A 24,874-nucleotide genomic window follows, 5' to 3' on the forward strand; every position below is an offset into this window, starting at 1 on the left:
GAACTAGGGTTTATTCTCCTAACAGGGTGTTAAACTCAATTTTCAAGATTCTAAAATGGGGTTGGGGCTCGGTTTTGCCCATATTTAGGTTTAAGAACTAGGGTTTGGGTTCCATATGTTGGGTCCAATAACAAAATATAGACCCGGCCTATTCGGCTGACCAAAGAAAACAGGCAAACGCAGGAATTAAAATTTAAAGGGACTACTGCAGTAGAAGAATTCGTCATTTAGAGCAACGTGGCACCTTTGGCTGTCCGGATCTTTCTGATCTACTTCCGGTTCAGTAGCGCATATATTGAAGAGTCACACATGCGCATTACATACAATGGAAAAATACTGAAATTTTGATCTTTGAGTGAGGCCATGTTTGTGTATGTGTGTGAATGATTACTTGTGTATTAAAATAGAAAAACAGGTTAAACAAGTTAATTTCATCAGGTTAAACAAGTTTTTTTCTTAGCAAGTTAATTTGTAACATAGGAGTCTGAGAAATACTCAATAACTAAAAGTAGCTTATTATACACATATTAAGGTTCTAAACCAAATGTAGTGTTCCAAAATGGATTTAGAGCAATGGTTTGAAACAGGGTTACATCGAGGGTAGGGAACCTTTTTGACCCAATTTTTATTTTCAAATTTTTTTTTATTTTTTAAATTGGGAGTATTTTAAAACAAATTCCAGCAGAATCGCCAACCCCACTCGCCAGACAAAAGCCTACTCTTTAGCGTTTCACTGTATGTTTGATCATCAATGAAATATAAAAATGCCAGAGCCTGTGTCCCATATCAATATACCACTTCTAATTAGTCTTCCCCCCGTCGTTACTTAATAGTGTTCATGCTCGTTTTTGTCCCAAATAAAAGCTTCAAAACAAGGTCATACGGCTCTGCATGTAAAAAAAGAGAAGAAAAAAAAACCTAAATGACTTTGCAAGTTATTTCTTTGTTTTAGCCCTGGGCCATATATGGTTTGTAAGCCACAGGTTGCTGACCACTAGGTTCCAGCTAAAGTTAGGTGTAGGGACAGGGTTAGGAGCTAGGGCTTGGGCTACAAATTAAGGTTTGAAACCGATGTAAGGGTTCCGAAATAAAGTTGGGGTGAGACTTGGGGTTTGGACACTGGCGGTCTTCTTTGAATGGTACCAGAAAAATTGGGAGATAGGCTCTGAAAGTCCTTGAAAAGTGCTTGAATTTGGCCTTGAAAAAGGTGTACAATCCATGGACTTATCTGTTGCTGTTTGAAGATGGCAACAGACATTTGATCAGGAACATGCTTGAACTGCCTTTACAGACAGCTAGGAATTTACTTTTTTTTTCTGGTCATGTCACGACAGTTCTATAGCAGGGGTGTTGCAGTGATTTGAGCATGTGGTAAAAAAGAAATCTCAGGTGGGCTGGATTACAAGGATTAATGGAAAATCGGATATGAGTGAAAGTAAGAGAAAAAAAAGCAAAGCACGTTAGAAGGAAGGTGAACAGAAGAAGAAATCAAGAATGAGAGAATGGACAAAGCATTAAAAAGTGAGGAAAAGAGACCGATAAAATGGAAGAAAAGAGGTAGAGAGTGAAAGGTAGAGCGACAATAAATTCTACAAGATGGTGGGACTGGAGTCATCCAATTTCGTTGTCACAGCATATCCCATGTTGTAACAATGACAATAAAGGCATATTCTATTCTACAATTGCTTTGTGAGTGGCGCCTGGCTTTTGTGACATTCAAGAGACATATTTCAAATTGTATGTTTTGCATGATGCTCATTTTTTTTCCTCTCGTGCTCCTCAGCAATGTCTCGCAGTCCACATTAAACAATGCGCTGGGCAACATTTGACCCACAAGCCATGATTTGGACTCCCATCCCAAAGTCATTTTAACTGATGCTAGAAAATCCATCCAGCCTAGTAAGTGAGCGACATCTCCATTTTTGACAGGGTCACCCTGGTTGATATTATATTTGTCAATATTCAGAGCAGTTTTTGAGAACAAGTCACGGTATTTAGAATAATTAACATTTTGGTCTTTTTGTAGGGTTGAGGCGCAAGAAGTTGAGTGACATCCATCTTTTGACCTCAGTGAGGTGGGCCTCCAAATTTCCTCCTTCATATCTTTTCAAACACACGTTTAGAATATGACTACAACAGCTTTTTCCCATCTTTGCAACATTGCTAAAATTTGCCCTATGCTGTCTCAGTCCAATGCAGGGGTTTTTATTATCCCGTCTTAATGGCTGTAATGCCCTACTCTTCCGTCCTCCAAGTCCAAAACCAAGAGCCTTTAGCTGGTACAAAATGCTGCTCTTCAACCAAGACAAGAAAGTTTGATCACATGGACCCCGATTTTAGCTAACCTGCATTGGTTCCCTGTCCGTTTAAGATGTGATTGGAAGGTTCTGTTGGTATTATACAAAATCATGCATGGACTTGCTCCCTCATATCTTTCAGATTGAATTTCCCCCTATGTTCCAGTCCGGAGTCTGGCCTCTGAAAACGCCGGTCTACTGGTGATCCCAAGAGCCAAGAAGAAATCTGCATGTTCAAGAGCATTCTCCGTTTGGACTCCGGTGCTGTGAAATGCTTTCCCCCCTGAGATTCCATCTGCAAACTCAGCGGAACAGTTTAAAACACATTTATATTCTATAGTTTATGAATGACCTGTATTTCATGTTGACTATGTCTGTGTATTGTTATATCCATTTTGGCCTGTTCATCCTGGAAGGGGGGTGGCCCCATGTGGTGTTCCTTCTCAAGGGTTCTTCAGTTTCCTCATGTTTTTCCTTGCCCTCATGTAGGTTTTAGATCAGGGGATGTTGCCATAATCGTCTGTGGTTTGCAATCATCTGTGATCTGTGCAGTCCTTTGAGACTCCTTGTGATTAAGGGCCAAACAAGCATGACTTGACAAAAAGCGTAGGGCTGAGGTGAGTGGGTCTTTTCACTAGCTCACTGATAAGTGGATACAAGAAGGTCAGACTTCATAAGAAAAGTTTTTGCTATCTTTGCTAAGAATCAACAGGGTTGGGTAGGGTTACTTTAACTGGATTACTTTCAATGACTTTTGGATTACTCCACAATACCAAATATGCTAATAAAAGACAAAAGAAACTAAATAGGAATAAAATGACTCAATTTTGTGCAGGCTTGGGGAGTAAGGAATACACGAAACGGCAAAAATGATGTCGGCAAGCTGTTTGGATTTATTTTCATTTTGTTTCTGTTGCATTTTATGTTAGTTTTGCCGGAGATCAAAGCCAGGAGAGAAAGCTTACCACGTGTTGAGTCATCATTTTATTCATATTTAGTTTCTTTTGTCTTTTATTAGCACATTTGGTACTAGAGTCATCCAAAAGTAATTGAAAGTAATCAAGTTAAAGTAACCCTACCCAACCCTGAGAATCAATGTCTTGTAGTGTTGATGAGGAGCCTGTGTTAAAAGCAAAACAGTTGAATTGATTTCCCCTACATCGTATTCCAAACGAATGCAAACTGATATAGCACACAAAAAACCTCATCTAGCCCGAGGGCCACACGCTAAAGAAAACAAAACGTGGGGGTTGGACTCGCAGGTGAGAGGGAAAGACTGCCATCAAGGAAGAGAGCCGGAGGGAACAAAAAATAGCTTGAAAAGAAAAATAAAGGGGGGGGGGGAGAATGACAGCAAAATAGACAGAGCATGGGTGTCAAACTGATTTGAACTCGGGGGCCACACAATAGAACAAACATTCTGTCGGGGGCCGGACTAGTAGAATAAAGAGAAAGAAATAAGAAAGAGGGAGGGAAAAGAAGAGAGGGTGGTACAAAGAGAGTGTGAGAAACAAGAAAAAAAGAAGTCGTGAGAGAGGGGGAAAGAAAGGGAGCGGAAGAAAGAAATCCAAAGAGAAATAGAAAAACAGAAGGAGAGAAAAGAAAGTGCAAAAGGTAGGAAGAGAGAAAAGGAAGTTAGAGCAAAACAAGTTCAAAAGACACAGAAAGAGACAAAGAGCAACAAAGGAGGAGAAAAAGGGACACATAGTGAAAGACAGAGAGTGGGAGAAAGGGGGTGGAAAAGAGGGAGAGAGAGAACAAAGAAATACAAGTACAGTGTCTTTGTTCGAGGCACCTTTCTTTGCCAACATCAAGTTGACATATTTCATTTTTCTCTTGCGCTTCTCTGAGTGTTGTCTCGCGGGCCGGATTCAATCCCTTAGCAGGCCTGATATGGGCCGCGGGCCGCCTGTTTGACACCTGTGGCGTAGGGTATGTGTTTGGCTCCCTGAATGAAATAAGCTTGAAACCACAGCACCGCATACTTATGACTTACCTGCTTGCCACCAATTTTACTTTTGTGATGCCTCATTTTTGAGTGCTGCTTATTTTTCTCTGGTACTTCTCAGTTTTGTCATTCCATCCTGTAGCGGGTCGCTGAAATGTTTTCTCGACGTTCGAGTTGAATTCGTTTCTTTGGACCGTCCCGTCGTACGTCCGCGTGGGCGTACCCTAACCCCGGCCCCTCCGGCAGGGCGTCGCCCAATCCCCCGCCCCCTGTCGATAACGTCACACGCCGCCGCTCCCTCCGACTTTTCCAAGCGGAACCGAAAAAAGCGAGCGGAACTTCGGAACCTCGTCGAACTGCAAACTTTTTGGGCTTCTTTTCTCTCTTTTTTGTCGTCCCCCCTTCCAGGACCATGTCCGGCGTGGCGTCCACCCTGGCCAAGAAGCGCGCCATGGCGGCGGGTTTCGGCAGCAACCAGCAGGCGGTTCCCTTCCTCAACCAGAACTTCGCTTCGTTGAGGGCCCAGTGTTTGAGCAGCGGCAGGCTCTTCTGCGACCCCAACTTCCCCGCCGCCCCGGAGGCGCTCGGCTTTAAGGAACTGGGTCGCAACTCGTACAAGACGCGAGGCGTCACCTGGAAGAGGCCTACGGTAAGGAGATGGGCTGGCATGGCGGAGAAGGGGGAATCAAAGGTGTGTTTGTGTTGCCGTAGGAGTTGCTGTCCTCGCCGGAATTCGTCGTGGGCGGGGCCACCAGGACTGACATCTGCCAGGGGGCGCTCGGTGGGTCAGACGCCCGCTCCGCTTTGGCCCCTCGACTCGGCCCTTTGCCACCTTCGCTGCATCCCAAGTTCTTCTTCCCTTTTCACTCTATTCTCCCCTATTGCTTTCTTTCTCACTATCTTTTCTTTCTCCCCCCCCCCAGTTCTGCGTTTCTTTTTCTCTTTTCATCCTTTTTCTTCCTCTCCCAATCCCTCACTAAATTCAGGAGCAATCTAACATGAGTGGCTAGAGAAAGAAACTGTGGTAAAAAGTTGAAGATGACAAGAGTCCAATGCAGGTGTAGGGATTTTTTAGAGGTTTTATTTTGAAAAACGTTAGAATTGAAACAAAGTATTCTTTACTGTAATAAGTAAATAAATTTGCCTCTAGGTGTTGCTTGTCAGCACGGTGGCGCGGTGGTTAGCGGCACAGTTCTCAGGTCATAGGTCCAAATCCAGCTACCAACCTTCCTGTGCGGAGTTTTCATGTTCTCCCTGTGCTTGCTTCTCTCACTAAATTTGGAAGCAATCTAACATGATTGGCTAGAGAAAGAAACTGTGGTAAAAAGTTGAAGATGACAAGAGTCCAATGCAGGTGTAGGGATTTTTAGAGGTTTTATTTCGAAAAGCGTTAGAATTGAAACAAAATATTCTTTACTGTAATAAGTAAATACATTTGCCTCTTGGTGTTGCTTGTCAGCATGGCGGCGCGGTGGTTAGCGGCACTGTTCTTAGGTCATGGGTTCAAATCCAGCTACCAACCTCTCTTTGGCCTTTTTTCCTCTCTCTCTCTTACCCAGTCTTTCTTGTCCTCTCTCTCTTTTTTTCTCCCTCACTCTCTTCCTTTCTCTCTTTCTCTTAAACCAACCTTTCTGGCCCAGGTGCAATGTGTGCGGCACAATCCTGAGGTCGCGAGATCAAACCCTCTGCGTGGAGTTTTCATGTTCTTCCCGTGCTTGCGTGGGTTTCCTCCGGGCACTCCGGTTTCCTCCCACATTCCAAAAACATGCATGTCAGGTTAATTGGCTGGTCCAAATTGTCCCTGGGAGTGACTGAGCGAGCAAATTGTCTGTCCCTGTGTGCCCTGCGACTGGCTGGCGACCAGTTCAGGGTGTCCTCTGCCCGAAGATGGCTGGGATGGGCTCCAGCACCCCTGCGACCCTACTGAGGATAAGCGCTGCAGATAATGGATGGATGGTGTTTCTTGTGCTCCACCATAAATCTTTTTTTTTTTTCTCTGAAGGTTGCTAGAATTTCCTACACCGATCAAACAAATTAGATTAGGGTATTACTTTGAGTTCTTTGAGTTCTGTTATAGATTACTGATCCCAAGAAAATGGATTCAATGAACCAGGCCTATTAAAATAGTACACACAATGTGTTAACAAAGAGAATCAATAGGAAAAAAAAGGGGGGCCGGTGGTCCGTCGGAGATTATGGGGGTTTTTGACTGCTAAAAGTATGGGAGTTACTATCAAAAAAAGAAAGTTTCCTGCTATAATAAATAGAATAGAATAGAATATGCCTTTATTGTCATTGTTACAACATGGGATATGCTGTGACAACGAAATTGGACGACTCCAGTTCCACATTTACAGTGAGGATAAGGAAACAAAGAGATAAAGGAACAAAGAACTAACTGACTGTGTTGTAAGTAGGCTTTGTTTTCCTCCGGGGGGCGGGGGGTGTATAACAGAGTTGCTGGATACAACCGGAATGCTTGTCAATTTTGAGGAGATTCCCTTGTACAGAAAAAAAACGCTCATTCCCAAGAACCAGCAAACATTTGAGTTAAATCTGAAGCCATCCTCTTTCTTTCTCTCTCTTTCTCTTTCTTACTTGTTTTTTTCTCATTCTCGCTCCCTCTTTCTCTTTTTTTCTCACATTGTCTCTTGTTCTTCCTATCTCTTTGTGTCCCATTTTTTTCCTGCTTTCTTTCTCGCTGTGTTTCTTTCTTTCTTTTCCCTTCTATCCTGCTCCCAGTCTTTCACTCTTTCTTTCTTCCATCCTCTCTCTTGTTCTTTCTTTTTCTTTCTCTTATTTTTATTCTTCCCGTCTTTCTCTTTCTTTCTGTCGCACTCTGTCTTTCTTTTTTCTTTTCTTCTGTTGCACTTCTTTTTTTTTTTTCATTTCTTTGTCTACTTTTTTTCCTTTCTGGCGGCCTCTTTCTCTCTCTCAATTTTTCTCGCTCCCTGGGTCTTTCTCGCTCTCGCTCAATGTTTCCCTTCTCGTTTTCTCTGCGTTTCTGTCACTCTCTTTCTCTCCGTCAGTGTTGTTCACGTTTTATGACCGAGTTTGGAGGAGAAGGAAAACAAACCCTCGTCTTTCTTCCCTCTGTCCTTCATCAGCCGCGGAAACTCAACTTTTTCCTCTTTGCCTGCAGGTCCACACCCTCTTGTTTGGAGTGCGTGAGTCACCAGTTGCGTGACTCACTTTTGTTGTTATTCGCATTTCGAACATTTTTTATAACCGCCCCGAGCGCTCCGATTGGGATGTTTGATTCCCTGCACGGTTGTGCCCGATTTGCAAACATGCGTCCGCAAAACCTAGTCACGTGACTGATCGCGGTAGTCCTGGGCAAAGAAGCCATTGTTTTGATTCTCTTTTTGGCTCTTTGCTGCCCCCTCCTGCACTAGCGTAATAGTGCAGCTCTATTTTATATTGCAATTGACGATCTTGAGAAGAACTCGTTTTGATTTCTCCACAAATAAAGACGTCAAAGCACGACTTTATCTAGACTTTATCTATCTCTCTGTGTCTCTTTTCTCTCTCCTTCTCATTGTCTTTTTACCTTTTTTGTTGTTTCTTTCTCACTTCTCTCCTTTCTATTTCTATAGCTGTCTCTTTTTCATTCTACCTCTCTTTCTACAACACTGACACGAAGTCATACCTGTCGCGCTCCAGGGCTCCATGCCCTTACAAACTGTTGTATTTTCTCTCATCTCATTAGCTGCAGCGCTTATCCTCAGTAGGGTCGCGGGGGTGCTGGAGCCCATCCCAGCAATCATGGGGCATTGGGCAGGAGACACCCTCAACCGGTTGCCAGCCAATCACAGGGCACACAGGGACAGACAACTCGCTCGCTCATTCACACCTAGGGACAATTTGGACCGACCAATTCACCTGAAATGCATGTTTTTGGAATGTGGGAGGAAACCGGAGTGCCCGGAGGAAACCCACGCAAGCACGGGGAGAACATACAAACTCCGCACAGGAAGTCCAGTAGCTGGATTTGAACCCACACAGGAGGTTCCCAAGACCTTAGAACTGTGCCGCACACGCGCTAACCACTGCGCCGCCGTGCTGCCCTAACTGTTGTATTTTCCCTTACAAAATACAAAATAATCTTACACCATATTTTTTTTTGTTTATTTCTGTAGTTTATCATGTTATATTGTACATGTGTTTCGTTATATCATATAGATTGTTAATGAACATTTTGTTGTGAGATACTGAGTCGCTCGACATGAATGAGGTTTTTTATCAAAAAAGTTCCAAAATGAAGTCGCTTAAATACATGCAAATATAATTAAGTAGAATAATACATTTTCTTATTTTCTGCAGTAAATTATTGTTGGTAATATACCGATTTAAGGGATAACCACAAACCTGTCTTTTTTCATTTTCTCCTTTTATACTTCCTTTTTTTCTTAACTTCTTGATACAACATCATCATTCGTAAAATAATGCACCAAAGCAAGTGAGCCGTTTGAGAGCCGGCTCTCTTGAATGAGTTGAGCCGAAAAAGCCGGTTCTCTAAAAAGAGACGGACTTCCTTTCACTACACAACTACCACATGAAATCCGATGTTTTTTAAGATCACGTGTATTTCAAATTGACTCAATCAACCCCGCCTGTTGTTTTCAGATCAGAATGACTTACGGTGTTTTAATTCATGTTCGGCCATTGCGAATTGATGATTGTATCCAAAGAAAATTCAAAACGATGTTGTAATGTAGGCCTACTGCTCCGCTTTCGCTTTGTTCACGTGTGATCGGAATGATGCATGATGGGAAATCCCCAGGCGGCAGACGCATGTGCCCAGTAGCATCAAACCGAATAAACGATACCGAGATAGAGGCTACCGCGGCGAACTCGTTTGACTCGATTGATTTGCCGTTTGGTGATAGTCGGTGTATACCGGATGGTACCCATCATTGACAAATTTGCCTTTTTCCGTACAGATTTTCTTGTACGTCGTACACGTCTTAAAATGCATAATAAACGTACTTAGTACGGCAAAAACGTACAGCTTGACAGGTATGCGCTTGTTTCAGTCCGATTTCTGACTCCCGGTTGTGTTGTTGCCGTGGCGACGCAGGCGACTGCTGGCTGTTGGCGGCCATCGCGTCGCTGACGCTCAACGAGTACGTGATGGCGCGCGTCGTCCCAGACGACCAGAGTTTCCGCGACGGCCAGTACGCCGGCATCTTCCACTTCCAGGTCAGAAGGGGGCGGTCCAGGGGGTAGAGGTCCAGGTGAGAGACGCCGCCTGACGGGTTCCGGTCTGTGTGCAGTTCTGGCAGTACGGCGAATGGGTGGACGTGGTGATCGACGACCGTCTTCCCGTCAAAGACGGCGAACTTTTGTTCGTGCACTCGGCGGAAAATCGCGAGTTCTGGAGCGCGCTTCTGGAGAAGGCCTACGCCAAGTGAGTGAGCCCGCCCCCGACCCCTTCCGAAAAGAACCCCCGTTTTAGAGAACAGACCTTTTCGGCCTCGTCGGATCGACTCTCGGGTGTCTGCTGTCCTTAACTTGAAAGAGTCGGCTCGTAGAGCTGTTACGTTTGCCAACGACTCATCGCTAGAAGGGAGTCGGCTCCCGACCCATGGGGAGCCGGCTCACGAGCTCTTTGTTTGCGAATCACACATCAGTTTTTGACAGGAGCTGGCTCCTGTTGTCGGCTTCAAAGTGCTCCATAATTCTATTCATGTAATCCGATTTTTACAACAAGGCATTCAACATAAATCAAATTTTTGTTAGGTTAACCCCAACACTTGTAATAAAAACCTGCACTCAAAGAAGACACAGAGACGTGAGTATCACTTACTTGCAAGGAGAAATGACCATAGACTGCCTGTTACAGTCTACTAGACACTCTGAAAAAGTCTTTCGTCCTTGCCTTTTTATTGTATTAGGAATAGAATAGAATAGAATATGCCTTTATTGTCATTGTTACAACATGGGATATGCTGTGACAACGAAATTGGACACCTCCAGTTCCACATTTACAGTGAGGATAAGGAAACAAAGAGACAAAGGAATGCCCTAATTTACATGTTTCTTCTGCTAAAGGGATGGGGAGTGACAAAAAACCAGTTTGAGATCTGTTTTCACAACAACATCTTATCATATCAACACCTGTTTAAACTTACAACAACATGTTGTCGTACCAACAATATTACTACTATTGAACTAGGCGAGAATGGCACACGAAGCAAGAATAGAACACAGTATGCAACAGTAGAATAATTTATTTACAGTTTAAATCCATCAATTTTATAATATTCATGTCCGCCAGGGTCAATTTTCTGCACTCCGTACGCTAACGGTCTTCCGTGGTGTTCTCAGGGTGAACGGCAGCTACGAGGCCCTTTCCGGGGGCTCGACCACAGAAGGTTTCGAAGACTTCACGGGGGGCATCGCCGAGAACTTCGACCTGCAGCGCCCCCCCGCCGATCTCTTTGAGATCCTGCAGAAGGCCTTGGAGGCCGGGGCGCTTCTGGGCTGCTCCATTGACGTGGGTTATGCCAGGCTGCTACCGTTGCGGTTAGCTTGACATTAGCGCGTTTTCTTCTAGATCACCAGCGCAGCCGACTCGGAGGCGGTGACCCGGCAGAAGCTGGTCAAAGGTCACGCCTACTCCCTGACGGGCGCCACCCAGGTCAACTATAGGGGTCGCCCCGAAAAATTGGTCCGGGTCCGGAACCCCTGGGGACAAGTGGAGTGGACCGGAGCCTGGAGTGACGGGTACAAGCCGACGCCCACTACTGAGCCTATGACACGTGCCTCGTGTCACGCGCGTGATCCCGCCCCTGACCACGCCCATGATTCTGGCCCCTTAGGTCATCCGAGTGGGACTCTGTGACGGGAGATTGTCCTCATGCCAACGCCGAGGACGGAGAGTTCTGGTATGCGTCTGATATAAGCTAGTGGCAAGATATAAATCCTACTTCGTACCAATAAAAAATAGGTCATTTAGGTAAGAGTAATGGTGACCAGATGATGCAGGTGTTGTATCTGAGTCAGATCAGGAGGCTTCTCCGGTACCTATGAAAACTTGTATCATCTGTTTTATATGGGAGAGCAAACCCCTAGCCAAAGGTGAAGGGATTCACGAACATAGTGTAATTTTGCCTATGATTTCAATCAATATTGTTTTTTTTTTCCGAAACAGTTTTTTTACCACTAGGAAGCTCTAAATCATATATGGTCCTCATTTTGCTGGTCAGGATGTCGTACCGTGACTTCCTGCGTCACTACTCTCGTGTGGAGGTTTGCACTTTAACGCCAGACACCATCTTAGACGATTCCGTCAAGCACTGGAGCGTCAACAAGTTCGACGGATCCTGGAGAAGGGGGTCTACCGCCGGCGGCTGCAGGAACCATCCCTGTGAGTAAACGGGGCGAGAGTAACGTAGCATTGGCTAGCATGACGCGGCGCCGTGTTTTTTTTGTGCAGACACCTTCTGGATGAACCCGCAATTCGTCATCAAGTTGGACCCGGAAGACGTGGACGAGGAAAACGGCGAAAAGGGTTGCAGCTTCGTGATGGGTTTGATCCAAAAGAACCGTCGCAAGCTCAGGAAGCAAGGCGAAGACATGCACACCATTGGATACGCAATCTACGAGGTAGGAAGCCATGTGTGCGCTAAAAGGAAAGCAGGTTATTGAAGCAGTTACCAGAAAGAGACAAAAACTTGACTTAAAAGCTTGACAAAGAAAAAGGGCTTGACTGAAAACCTGCAAGAAGAACATTATCCCTTCAGAATGGCAGCGAGCTGTTACAGGCTTCATTCTGGAAGTACAGAACTCCAGCACCATGAGCCAATACAGGAGCATGGCGTTTTTGGATGTAGTTGTTACAAAAAACACCTGGTGCAACCTGGACGCTTCGTCAGTGACTCTCGCAGGATCATTGAGTGTTTCAGGTCTTAGTCAGACACACGCACCCAGGCCGCCCAGCAGAGGGTCATCAACCCCCCGACCTGAGTCCAGGTAGCGTGAAGCCTTTTCAACTGCTCCCAGGATGTTATTGATAGCTCTTTGCCTGCGCAGTCTACAAATCCGCTGCGGTTCCTCCACCTAATCCTCCGGTATTCAGGCACAAGATCATCGTACTTTGCGCTCCTCCTCTCCTGAGGTTCATCTCTCTGGTCCTCCCTGGGGACAGTCAGCTTAAGGAGTACCACCAACTGCTTGCTGGCTCCAGACATCAGCACCAAAACTGTCTGGAGTGTTGTGGCTGCAATGATGTCTGGGAATCGCAACTGCTTCTCTATGTTACTGTCCCAGTAGTAGAGAAGATCTTCTTTTCAATCAAAGTTGACCAGCTACCTCACAGGTAACAGTTGTGTGTGTAGCACCCAGCCATCGTTTGAGAACAAATACAAAGGGCAAGGAGAGTGAAGAGTGACCTCCATGTCTTGTGGCTGGATCTTGCCAACGCTTCTTGGTCCTTCCTGAAGGATTTTATACATTTGACTATAAAGGATTTTATACATTTGACTCATAATGCAATGTAGATTATCACTGAGTAGGCTTTAGTTCAATGACTGGTCAGGCCATTCCAAATGCAGAACATCTTGTCAAGTTCTGTTGATAACAGGACTCTGACGTAGGACGGCAGGCATTGTTTTGAGAAATGCTCACCGTCGTTTTGAGGAACCACAGACATCGGGACGCTCGTCTCTGAGATTGTGAAGCCCACGTTGGGCTTCCTTGGCACGCCCATGGGAGGAGCCGAGCCGGCACACCATTGTGCGGGGAGAAAATGGCCAATAGGAGAGAGCTAAAGGACTTCAGAAGAGGGCTTCCCAGAGACTCCAACGCCACTAATTCGTCCGTTTTCGATGAAGTACACTTAGTTAAATTGTTAATGAAATTAAATCTTCCCCCGTTTGGAAATGTCGGCTTTCCTGTTCATCTTTTCCGTTAAGAAACGAGCGCGCATAAATTGTTGGGTGACTGTAGCTTGTGTTTGGTTAATGGAGTCACATAGCTAATTCGAACAATTTGGTAAACGGTACATTTTGATGTGAATTCCCAACAATTCGCGTCGGGGTCGCCAGAATTGTTGGGAATTCATATCAAAAACATCATTCCTGGCAAAAATGGTGCTGCGGAAAGGCGCTATTCCCAGTGGAGCTCGTTGTATCTTGGGAGAGGGATACGGAGGCGGCATACAAGAGGAAACGGGCAAAGTACAAAGACCGGGCAGTTGAGTGCAGGGAGGCTGGCTGAAAGACCATTTTATGCCCAGGTGAGGTGGGGTGCAAGGTTTTTGTGGATGCAGGAAAAGGCTGCTACTGCTTCTGACTCGAATGAAGGACAGGACCTGGGACCTTTAGCAACACCTAGGGCAGGGGTCGGGAACCTTTTTGACTCAAAGAGCCATAAAAGCAAAAAATATTAATTTTATTTTGGGAAAGAGCCACACCATATATTATGAGACAAATTTACTAAATTGCTAAACCCGCGCCCCAGACAAAAGCTTAGTCTTCAGCACATTTATTTTTGATGATTTGATAAAAATTATGAAAAGAGAATAATGCCAGAGCCCCTGTCCCAAAATCAACAAACAGACCACTTTAAACTTGTCTCTTTCTTGCAATGACTCAAGATCGGTTAAACTCCTTTTGACCCTTTTCTATCATACATATTGGTTTCAAAACCAGATGCAAGCATTTATTTTGTAAAAACGTCACAACATTCTGAGAATAGGGAGCCTTATGTGCTTACCTTTGGCGAGAGATGGGAAGGAGTGCTTGTACTTTTTGCATAGCTCCACCCATCCCTCCCACTCACCCAATCAAATGACTAAGTTCTCTTCCGGTGTTTTGGCGTATTTACAGTTCTGTGGATTCATCATAAGGTATCTGAACACAGATTACATAGTGAACTTTTATATAAAGGATTCTTTAGCGTTGTACAGCTAAAACGAGTTTTTTTTCCGGCCATTTTTTTGTGTGACACCTTGACTGTAAATTGTAGTGAAAAACGTGCCATATATATACTGCGAAGTAATCTTTCGTCAGTAAGCTTCGGGTTGGCTTTGCGTGTAACTTAATAGGATAGACGAAACAAGTTTTGGACAAGATGGAGAAATTTTGCATGCAATCAAATCTGTCTCTGAGCCACAGATACTCGTAGAAAGAGCCATATATGGCTCGCGAGCCATAGGTTCCCGACCCCTGACCTAAGGCATCAGTGAGGTTGGCAGGGAGAACTCCCAGCCAATCCTCCGCCACCGGGAAATGTCCTGGGGTAAAAGGAGTGAAACATCAATGACCCTTGGTCCCCAGCTGATGACCCGGTCAGTGTTCAGGGTACACGAACTTTCCAAAGACGTTAGAGGAGACACGTCGGGAAGAAATGTCCTGCAGGAATGCCAGCAAGCCTGTCTTTTCAGTAAACCACTAATTGTATTACTGAATTTTCAAGGTCAAGGAGATTTGTACCAAAGTGTGTGGAAATATGAAGAGTTTAAATATGTGGACAAGCGCCATCTTGTACTCGCTTTGATGTGGACGTTCACCCGTTGACTCGTCCTTCTTTCCTTTCAGCTTCCCAGACAGGTGAGCCGGCGGGGTGCTAAGGGCAGCGTGCTAAGGGCGGCGTGCTAACGGCGCTTTCACTTCAGTTTCACGGGAAGCAGCAGGTCCACCTGGACAAGAACTTCTTCCTGACCAACGCTCAGACGGCCCGATCGGAAACCTTCATCAATTTGCGGGAAGTCTGCAGTCGCTTCAAGCTGCCGCCTGGGGAGTACCTGGCGGTGCCCTCTACTTTCGAGCCGCACCTCAACGGCGACTTCTGCATACGAGTCTTCTCCGAGAAGCGGTGCCAGACCGTGTAAGTGGGGGAGGGGGGTGCAAGATTGGGAACGGGACCGTCTGTCGTTTGCTTTGATCCCGTTTGTTCGTTTCAGGCCCTTCGACGATCCAGTCAGCGCCGACTTGGATGACGTGAGTAGTTTGATGCCCACCGTCATCTCTGTAGCCTGTCGGTAGATCTCAAAGATTTTTGCTAAAAAGACATCTCGTATCTTCAATTTCTTGTGACTAGAGTACCGAAAATTCCGGACTATAGAGCGCACCTGATTATAAGCCGCACCCACCACATTTTAAGAGGAAAACCGATTTTGTACTTACACAAGCCGCACCTGTATATAAGCCGCACGCGTCCACATTAAAAAAATGTAACTCAAACTTAACCCAAACCTGACTTTATGTCCCGCGATTGAAACTAAATGTCCTTCATTAAAGTACACAGTCCAAAAATCACAGCCAGCAAAATGAACAGAAAATGATACCGGTACTTAAGGTTTGATGCAGACCTGCAGAGTCCTGGTCCCGTTGAAAGTAATCCAAGGAAAAAAGTGTATATTTCCAAAGGTAAGGGTGGGAAAATATATATATCCACTACTGTCCACCGCGTCCACAAACAGGTCTGTCTGTTCCTCACCTAAGCGCTACCAATTCCCGTCACCCCGCGTTTGTTCCGCCCCTCCTTTTTCATTCGCCCGTGCAAAACATATCAGAACAAGTGTCTCAAATAAATACAAATACATTACAAAAATATACAGTTGCAAATACATATCATACATGGGTTCTATATTTACAAAGAAAGACGGTACTCCGAGAGAGTTTTCAAAGCTTTAATAATAATAATATAACGGTAACTTTTATCCCAAACCGTGCCTGTGACAGGGCAGTTAATGGTAGCAACACGCTCGCAACACAGTAAACGGGTCTGGTAAAAAAACATACCGTACTTGTAAAAATCACAGTAAACCGTCCTCATCTTCCTCCTTAGAACTGAAGCCATCAAAGTCGTCTTCCTCAGTGTCGGAAAGAAACTTTGTCATATAGACGTTGTCCCACGCTCCCGCAGCCTCACTCGCGCTGTCACTGTCGCTGGAACTCTCATCTACTCCTAAGTTTGTGCCCTCCTCTCAGTCTGCTTGATTGATTTTAGCTTGAAAGCTGCGTCATGTGCCTTTCGTTTTGCATTTTGCATGATGAGGGTATGTTTACGCTAATTTAATTTATGCACAAGCTAAGAAGTTGCAGTCTTCCTCGGCGCATATATTTCACCGGTCTAAATCTTAAATCTTTTGTACTCCAGCGCCGCTGGAAAAATGACATAAATTGGCCGTATCACTGAATAAGCCGCAGGGTTGAAAGTTTGGGGAAAAAGTAGCAGCTTATAGTCCGGAATTTACGGTATGTCCTATCCAATGGTCCGTTTAAGCATTGCACACTGGGCAGACCTACTCAACGCACAAGAAAATCTATCCAGCGTATAAAAACAAGGGCCTAGGTTTGCCAAATTCAGGCAGACTGACATCGCACGCGGGCAAAAACCACGCAGGTTCCCTCTGCAGCGTGTTTTTGAGGCGGTTGGTATTTTGAAGTCAAGTTCAGCATGGGATTGAGTAAATGAAAGCGCACATATGAGCTGGGGTTTCATGTAGGAGAAGTGGCAATGGAGGAGATGGTCCCTGCTGTTGAACTGCTAGATAGAAGTTTTTGCCTTTGTACAGTGTTTTAAAACGGTTTCTTTCTGCTTGAGCAAGGTTATAAAACAACTTGACATGTTTTGCTTTTGTTGTGCTATCAAACGTCACGGGGGTCTGTCCGACTGTTCACGTTAACTTTTCCATCGTGGTTAGCGCGTGGCGGCACAGTTCTGAGGTCATGAGATCAAACCTTCCTGTGCGGAGTTTGCATGTTCTCCCCGTGCTTGCGTGGGTTTCCCCCGGGCACTCTGGTTTCCCCCCCACATTCCAAAAACATGCATGTCAGGTTGATTTTGTCCGGGATGCTAACCGAGCTTCGCGACCTCCGCAGGAAGGCGTGTCGGAGGAGGAAGTGGACGCCTCCTTCCGGGGCCTGTTCGCCAAACTGGCGGGATCGGTAGGTGCCGGCTCTTGAACTTCGTGGTCAGGGTTGGGTAGGGTTACTTTAACTGGATTACTTTCAATGACTTTTGGATGATTCCGATACCGAATATGCTAATAAAAGACAAAAGAAACTGAATAGGAATAAAATGATGACTCACGACACGTGGTAAGCTTTCTCTCCTGTCTTTGATCTCTTTGATCTCCGGCAAAACGAACATCAAATGCGACAGAAACAAAATGGAGTCATTTTATTCCTATTGAGTTTCTTTTGTCTTTTATGAGCATATTTGGTATTGGAGTAATCCAAAAGTCATTGAAAGTAATCCACTTGAAGTAACCCTACCCAACCCAGTTCGCGGTTAACGGCGGCGCTTGACTAATATGCCTTTCCGCGGCGACAGGACATGGAGATCTCGGCAGCGGAACTGCGAACCATCATGAACAAAATCGTCTCCAAGCGTAAGTTTTCTCCAGGCTTCTGGATTTCCCATGACCCCACTGGCTTTTTCCAACAGGAAGTGACATCAAGACCAGCGGCTTCAGTATGGAGACGTGCCGCATCATGGTCAACCTCATGGACGTATCCTTTCACGCCATTGGCTGAGGTCAAATTTGCCTTTTTATCTTAAAATTAGAAGCTGCGGACGCCATATTCCTCTTGAACTAGACACTGGATCCCAGAACTGTCAAATACACGCGACAAAGGAGTCGGTTTTGTCTTTATACCGTCTTGACTCGGTCTCGACAATGCTTTTAGATAGGAAGGCGCCAAAGCCTCTTACCTTCTCTCGCTCTCTTAATCTATTTCTCTTGTTCTCTCTTTTCATTTCTCTGTCTTTCTCTCTGGAGAGCGCTCATCTTGGGATCAAGAGATCGCAGGTCCGATTCCCGGCTCCTCCGTGTTATATGTCGGAGTGTCCTTGGGCAAGACACTGAACCCCTAATGCCCCCAATAGCAGGTAGTCGCCTTGCATGGCTGCACGGCCGCTATTGGTGTGTGAGTGTGTGTGTGAAGCACATTGTAAAGTGCTTTGGGAGGTCTTCATTGACTTGAAAAGCGCTATAGAAATGCAGACTATTTACCATTTAGCATCTTGATTATCCTCAAAACGTTTGGAGGCTGACTCCCTATTGGTGTTTGAGTGTGTGTGAATGGGTAAGTGTGAAGCACGTGATAAAGTGCTTTGGGAGGTCTTCATTGACTTGAAAAGCGCTATAGAAATGCAGACTACCATTTAGCATTTTGATTATCCTCAAAACGTTTGGAGGCTGACTCCCTATTGGTGTGTGAGTGTGTGTGTGTGAATGGGTAAGTGTGAAGCACATTGTAAAGCGCTTTGGGAAGTCATTGACTTGAAAAGCGCTATAGAAATGCAGATCATTTCATCATTTAAACCAACTAGTCTGGTCCCTGCGTGGCCTTTAGCCAAAATCACTTTAACACCCCTGGCCCTAATGAATGAATGAATGAGTGAAAACTTTATTCGAACATTAAACTAAAAACAGAACAAAAACAATAGCTCAACATAGTATGTTCGAAAAGGGGTAGTAAGAAGCAAATGCTTATATTCCCTACCCATTCATCTTCCATATTAAATACACTGATATATCAATAGCAACAATAACACAAAGTTAACCATACGATAGAACAAACATTCTGTCGGGGGCCGGACTTGTAGATTAAAGAGAAAGAAAAAGAGATAAAGAAATAAGAGAAAGAGGGAGGGAAAAGGAGAGAGGGGGGGAAAAAGAGAGAGAGGGAGAGCGCGTGACAAACAAAAGATAAAAAGTCGTGAGAGAGGGGGAAAAGAGAGGGAGAGGAAGAAAGAAATCCAAAGTGAAATAGAAAGACAGAAGAAGAGAAAAGAGTGTAAAGGGTAGGAAGAGAGAAATAGTAAAGAGAGAAAAGGAAAAAAGGAAGTTAGAGCAAAAGAAGTTAAAAATACAGAGAGAGAGAAAGAGACAAAAAGACAAAGGAAGAGAAAAAGCGGGAGAGAGTGGGAGAGAGAGAGAGCTAGAGAGAGAGAAATACAAGTACAGCGTTTGTTGAAGTTGACATATTTGAACCTGCAACTTGTCTTGCGGGCCGGATTCAATCCCTTAGTGGGCCTGATCCGGCCTGCGGGCCGCCTCTTTGACACCTGTGTTCTAGACGCACTATTCCCAATCTCTCGTATCACTCATACCCCATTTTCTTCATCTCTGTATTCCGCCATTAATGGTTTTTTTGTGTGTTTGAATTTAAACACATGAATAGTTGGACATTGTTTGATCTGGTCTTGTAAAATGTTAGAAAGTTAGACTCCGCACACAGACACACACATACTTTTCCTGGTGGTTCTCACCTTTGGGATTGTGAATTGACTCCAGCCCCTTAAGTTATAATTTCCCTCTTTCCGAATGAATCATTTATGGATGTTTTCTGGCACGATGTTTTTGTGGACCTTAAATAGCAGTTGTGCAGTGAAACATTTGACTAAATCATCTAATTTTAATCATTTGGACTGCAGGAATAAAATATGAGTGTGATCCTGATATCCTACCCTGTGTATGGTTCTAATTGCACGTTTTTGGAAGATAAAAAGGGGGTGGAGTCAACTTTTGTAATTACAATATAGCCGGCCACGCCCCTTTGTAATCCTTGACTACGCCCCAGGATAGCGGCAACGGCAAATTGGGCCTGACGGAGTTCGCCACCTTGTGGAAGAAAGTGCAGCGCTACCTGGTAAGACGCTCGCCCATCCTGCCGACATTGTCACCAGCAATGTTCCCTCTAAGCTGCGTGCGCAATCGCGCACTGCCCGCACATTCTCAGCGCACAAGAAAATCTAGCCAGCACACAAAAATGAGGGCTCAAAATTGTAATTAAGAAGCCAATTAGGTCAAAGTTACAGTTCATGAAGGTCAAAATACCCGGGTTCCCCTGTTTTTTAAATGCGGTATTTGGAAGTCAAGGTCGAAGTAGAACGAAGTTGAGTAAAGTCGGTAGAGTTTTTCAAGAACCGGATTCTTCTGCTCGACTCACTGAAAAGAACAGGCTCTTTCGGGTCCCAAACGGCTCTTCGGGTTGTTTTTGCTTCTTTAATCCCTACACGACCAAATATCATGTAATATTGTGCACAAAATAACTTAAAGTAAGGGGGAGGCAATAGAACAAAAAAGAAAAAAATACCAAAATGAAAAAGTTGTGAAAAGCTGAGGAAAAAAAGAAAAAGAGAAAAAAAGAGCAGGAAAAAATTCAGAAAAAAGCCTGAAGAAAAGAAAGAAGCAAATAAAGGGAAAAAAGTTATAGAGAACAAAAAAGCAAGAAAAACAGCTAGGAAAAAATAAACACAATGAGATTTTTTTTAAAAGGGATTTTTTTTAAAAAGTAGAAAAAAACAGGGAAAAAGAGGAAAAAGTTTGTGTTGCATTCAAATCATTTCCAATTCTATCAAGTCAATCTTGTTGCCAACATTGTACTTCCACTAAAAAATGTAATTAAATAGAGTTAAAATGTAGAAAATGGAAATCTTGTGAAAGAATTGTAAGAACAAACGACGTTTGCAATAGTACATGAGTCAAATCATTCAAAAGAGAAAAATAATTTTGCATTGCCAGAAACTCAGCAAAATGTAACGTGATGTCAAATTTTGGACATGTTTGATAATGACTTAGTTGCCACACTTGGGATTGCCGTTGCTCACTGTTGTTTCAAGCGTTGCTCACCGACTTTGTGTGAACGCTCAGACCCGTAAGAAAAATGACAGGGAACATTGCTCACCAGTCTCATCCCTTTTGTGTGCGCTTACAGTCTGTCTACAAGAAGAACGACACGGACAACTCTGGTACCATGAGCACGCCCGAGATGCGAGTCGCCTTCAAGGATGCCGGTCAGTGCGCCTGCTCAAGCTAGCCCGTGTGAGCTAGCGAATTCTGACCCTCTGTTCTTGCTCGTCAGGCTTCACGCTCAACAACGCCATCTACCAGCTGCTGGTGGCCCGCTACGCCGAGCCGGACCTGACGCTGGACTTTGACAACTTTGTGGGCTGCCTCATGCGGCTGGAGATCATGTTCCGTAAGCTAAGCGCTAATCGTGGAGACCTCGCCAAAATAAAATTTCCCTTAGCGCTAAATCTGTTGAGCCAGCTCGGGTAAGCGCTGGAAAAACGTGGTGAAAAAAAACTAGCGTGCTAAGCTAAGTCTGTGTCCCTAAGGAGGTTTTAAAACACAAGTTTGTGGTTGAAACCCCAGTTCCAAACCCTAGCCAGAGACATTTGGAATACTTTGAAACCCAAGTCTGAGACCCTAGCAGGAAACCCTGAAAAGGCCTTAGAATCTCAGTTTGGGGTCGAACCCCACGTTTTTAAACCCTAGCTAGAGACCGTTGAGGCGCTTGAACACCCTAGTTTGCGGTTGAAACCCTAAAAAGGCCTTAGAAGCTCAGTTTGGGGTCGAACCCCACGTTTTAAACCCTAGCTAGAGACTCTAGAGGCGCTTGAACACCCTAGTTGGTGGTTGAAACCCCAGTTCCAAACCCTAGCCAGAGACATTTGGAATACTTTGAAACCCAAGTGTAAAAGCCTAGCTAGAAACCCTATAAAGGCCTTAGAATCTCAGTTTGGGTCGAACCCCACGTTTTAAACCCTAGCTAGAGACCGTAGAGGCGCTTGAACACCCTAGTTTGCGGTTGAAACCCTAAAAAGGCCTTAGAAGCTCAGTTTGGGGTCGAACCCCACGTTTTAAACCCTAGCTAGAGACTCTAGAGGCGCTTGAACACCCTAGTTTGCGGTTGAAAACCCAGTTCCAAACCCTAGCCAGAGACATTTGGAATACTTTGAAACCCAAGTCTGAGACCCTAGCTGGAAACCCTGAAAAGGCCTTCGAATCTCAGTTTGGGGTTGAACCCCACGTTTTAAACCCTAAGTAGAGACCCTATTTGCAGTTGAAACCCAAGTTCCAAACCCTACCCAGAGACATTTGGAATACTTTGAAACCCAAGTCTGAAACCCAAGCTGGAAACCCTAAAAAGGCTTTAGAATCTCAGTTTTGGGTCGAACCCCACGTTTTAAACCCTAGCTAGAGAACTTAGAGGCGCTTGAACACCCTAGTTGGTGGTTGAAACCCCAGTTCCAAACCCGAGCCAGAGACATTTGGAATACTTTGAAACCTAAGTCTGAGACCCTAGCTGGAAACCCTAAAAAGGCCTAAGAATCTCAGTTTGAGGTAGAACACCACGTTTTAAACCCTAGCTAGAGACCGTAGAGGCGCTTGAACACCCTAGTTTGCAATTGAAACCCCAGTTGCAAACCCTAGCCAGAAACCCCCTAAACACTTGAAACATCTACTTTGGGACTGGAACTCTGTTTCAAACCCTATCCAGAAACTTTAAAAACTCTTTCAAACCTTAGTTTGAAGGTAGAAACCCAAGTTTGAAACTCTCTCTGGAAACCCTACAGGGGCTTTAACACCCTAGTTTGAGACTGAAACTGAAGTTCTCAGCCCCAACAAGAAACCTCAATAGCATTTTAAAGCCTTAGTATGGGGCCGGACCCCAAGTTTGAAATTCTAGCTAGAACCATAGAAGCGCTTTAAAACCCTGGTTTAGGGCTGTAACCTTATTTTCAAACTTTAATTTCAAACCCTGTAGAGAAACCCTAGAAACGCCCCATGACCAAGCCTCTGGCTGATTGGTCTGCAGTCGTCGATGCAAATTTCCCAATAGTCCTTTGAAACTTGGGAGAAGGGTGATTGGTCATCGCCCTCCGGACAGAATGGGGCACGACACACACATTTTAAACCCCCAGGCGAAGTGATAAGTCCTTGTTATCTGCACAGACTGAAACAAAGGACACATTCCAAAATACAGGTGGTTTACGACACCCTTCTTAAGAAATGCACTCAAGGCTGAGGTCAAGCTTAGGACAAGTATTTTTGAGTATAAGTGGAATAAAACATCGTATAAAATAGTATAGAACTTCAGTCCCAAGTGCCAAGGCCATCTCATTTCTTGCAACCAGGAATCTTCAAGAAGTACGACCCCAACAACAGCGGATCTATCGAGTTGGACTTCAACCAGGTTTGTGGCCGTTTCCTTTTCTGCAGCTCCTCAATGAATTTGCCGCGACAGTGACGCCTTTTTCCGCTTTTAGTGGTTGAGTTTCTCCATGATTTGAATTTCTCCGTTACCGGGTGTCGGCTCCTCGCCCCCCGCCACATTTCGCCTCGTGCCACTTTACCGGAGCGACGTCAAATAAATGGATCCGAACGTCAAACTGCAGCGCGTGTGATCAATCCAACCGGGTGGGGCCAAACTACGGCACGAGGGCCTCGGAGGTTTTTTCTTTTGAACCCGGAACAAAAATGCTCAAAATGTAATGACAGTATATGTAATAAATCAAGACTGACAATAGGTTTTTTGTTGTCCCTTTATGTGTCGATTATAAAAACCCTGGGGAAATACTGCAACATGACTACTGTAAGGTTGTTTCATTTTACTAAACTGCAATCTGACTCCGGGGGCTCCTCTGTTATAATTCATGCTGATGGAATGTTTACGCCCCATGACCAAGCCTCTGGCTGATTGGTCCGCGCCGTGTTGATGCAATTATCCCAATTGTCCTTTGAAGCATTGGGATAAGGGTGATAAGTCATCGCCCTTGCCCTCAGGCGAGGTTATAAGTCATTGTTATCCAAACAGAGACCAAAGACACATTCCAAAGCACAGGCATTTTTACGACATCCTTCTCTCAGAGTTTGCCCTCAAACACTGAAGTCAGATTTTAGAACAAGAATATTTGACTTTATGTAAGATAAAACAGTGTATAAAATAGTATATAACTACAAAACTGGAGATGGTATTTTGTGCTTAAAAGGAGGATCTTTACTTTTATTCTGAAATGAAAATTCTGAAGGAAAAATTATACTAAAACACTTCTATTATACTACAGTAATTATACAAAAATATGAAAGAAATACCAATACAGTAATACAAATATACTACTCGTGAACTATTAAGAATACTACAGGTATATTGCATGAATAATACATACATTTACAAATAAAACATCCCTCAATGGTGACATTCAGTTGTATTTTTTTTTATTTTACTTGTAAAATCTTAGATTATTATGATTTTATTTTGCTGGAAAAAATGTTTTTAAATAGTTCCAATCATTTATTTTTTGGGTATTTTTTTATTTAATAGAAAAATAAATAGGTACATTCATTGATTATGAGAGGTTTAACACTTTTGTAAAGAAAAATAAAAATTTTTTATTTGTACATTCATTTTAAAATGTATTTTATTTTATTAGGAAACAATCAAATTGGTGCTTTCATTTTTTCTGTTTTTTTAATGGAAAAAGAAACGTTTGTAACTTAAAAAAATTGGAAAACAATAAATAAAATGGGCAAATGAACAAAACCATTTATCACCATATCCATCAAAATATTGCCACTGACTTTTGTCACTAGCTTTCAACCCTGCAGTTTATTATTGGCTAATTGTGCATTTTTTCTCACGGCCGCCAGGGGTGCTAGAGCAGTGAAGGTAAGAGTGAGACAGGGGGGAATATTTGTGTAGTGGAAGACGTAAGTTTATTAAATAATACATAAATAAAACTAGCATGAACAGACCCTAATCATGGAAAATGTATCAATCGAAAGGTGAAAGGCTAATCACCGTGAGGCTTATAGTCAGGTGCCGTTTATGTACGTACCAAGTGTTTTTTTACTTTAAAAATCTACTGGGTGCGGCTTATA

The 24,874-nt window shown here is 44.1% G+C and overlaps 1 protein-coding gene across 1 annotated transcript; it reads left to right on the forward strand.

Moving 5' to 3' along the window:
* Positions 1-4,490: 4,490 nt before the first annotated feature.
* LOC148360467 (calpain-2 catalytic subunit-like) lies at positions 4,491-23,522 on the forward strand. Its single transcript, XM_088341306.1, has 20 exons — positions 4,491-4,894; positions 4,957-5,026; positions 9,326-9,447; positions 9,522-9,655; positions 10,576-10,744; positions 10,805-10,974; positions 11,070-11,135; positions 11,457-11,617; positions 11,687-11,856; positions 14,790-14,801; positions 14,867-15,078; positions 15,155-15,191; positions 17,079-17,144; positions 17,533-17,590; positions 17,647-17,711; positions 19,788-19,856; positions 20,925-21,003; positions 21,072-21,188; positions 23,131-23,189; positions 23,263-23,522. The coding sequence occupies exons 1-20, from the start codon at positions 4,658-4,660 to the stop codon at positions 23,284-23,286; spliced, it is 2,097 nt and encodes a 698-aa protein (XP_088197432.1). The 5' UTR covers positions 4,491-4,657; the 3' UTR covers positions 23,287-23,522.
* The last annotated feature ends 1,352 nt before the right edge of the window (positions 23,523-24,874 follow it).

Source organism: Urocampus carinirostris, chromosome 8 (assembly GCF_059441175.1).
Source record: "Urocampus carinirostris isolate Australia breed hairy pipefish chromosome 8, RoL_Ucar_1.0, whole genome shotgun sequence".
In the NCBI taxonomy this organism is placed as follows: Eukaryota; Metazoa; Chordata; class Actinopteri; order Syngnathiformes; family Syngnathidae; genus Urocampus; species Urocampus carinirostris.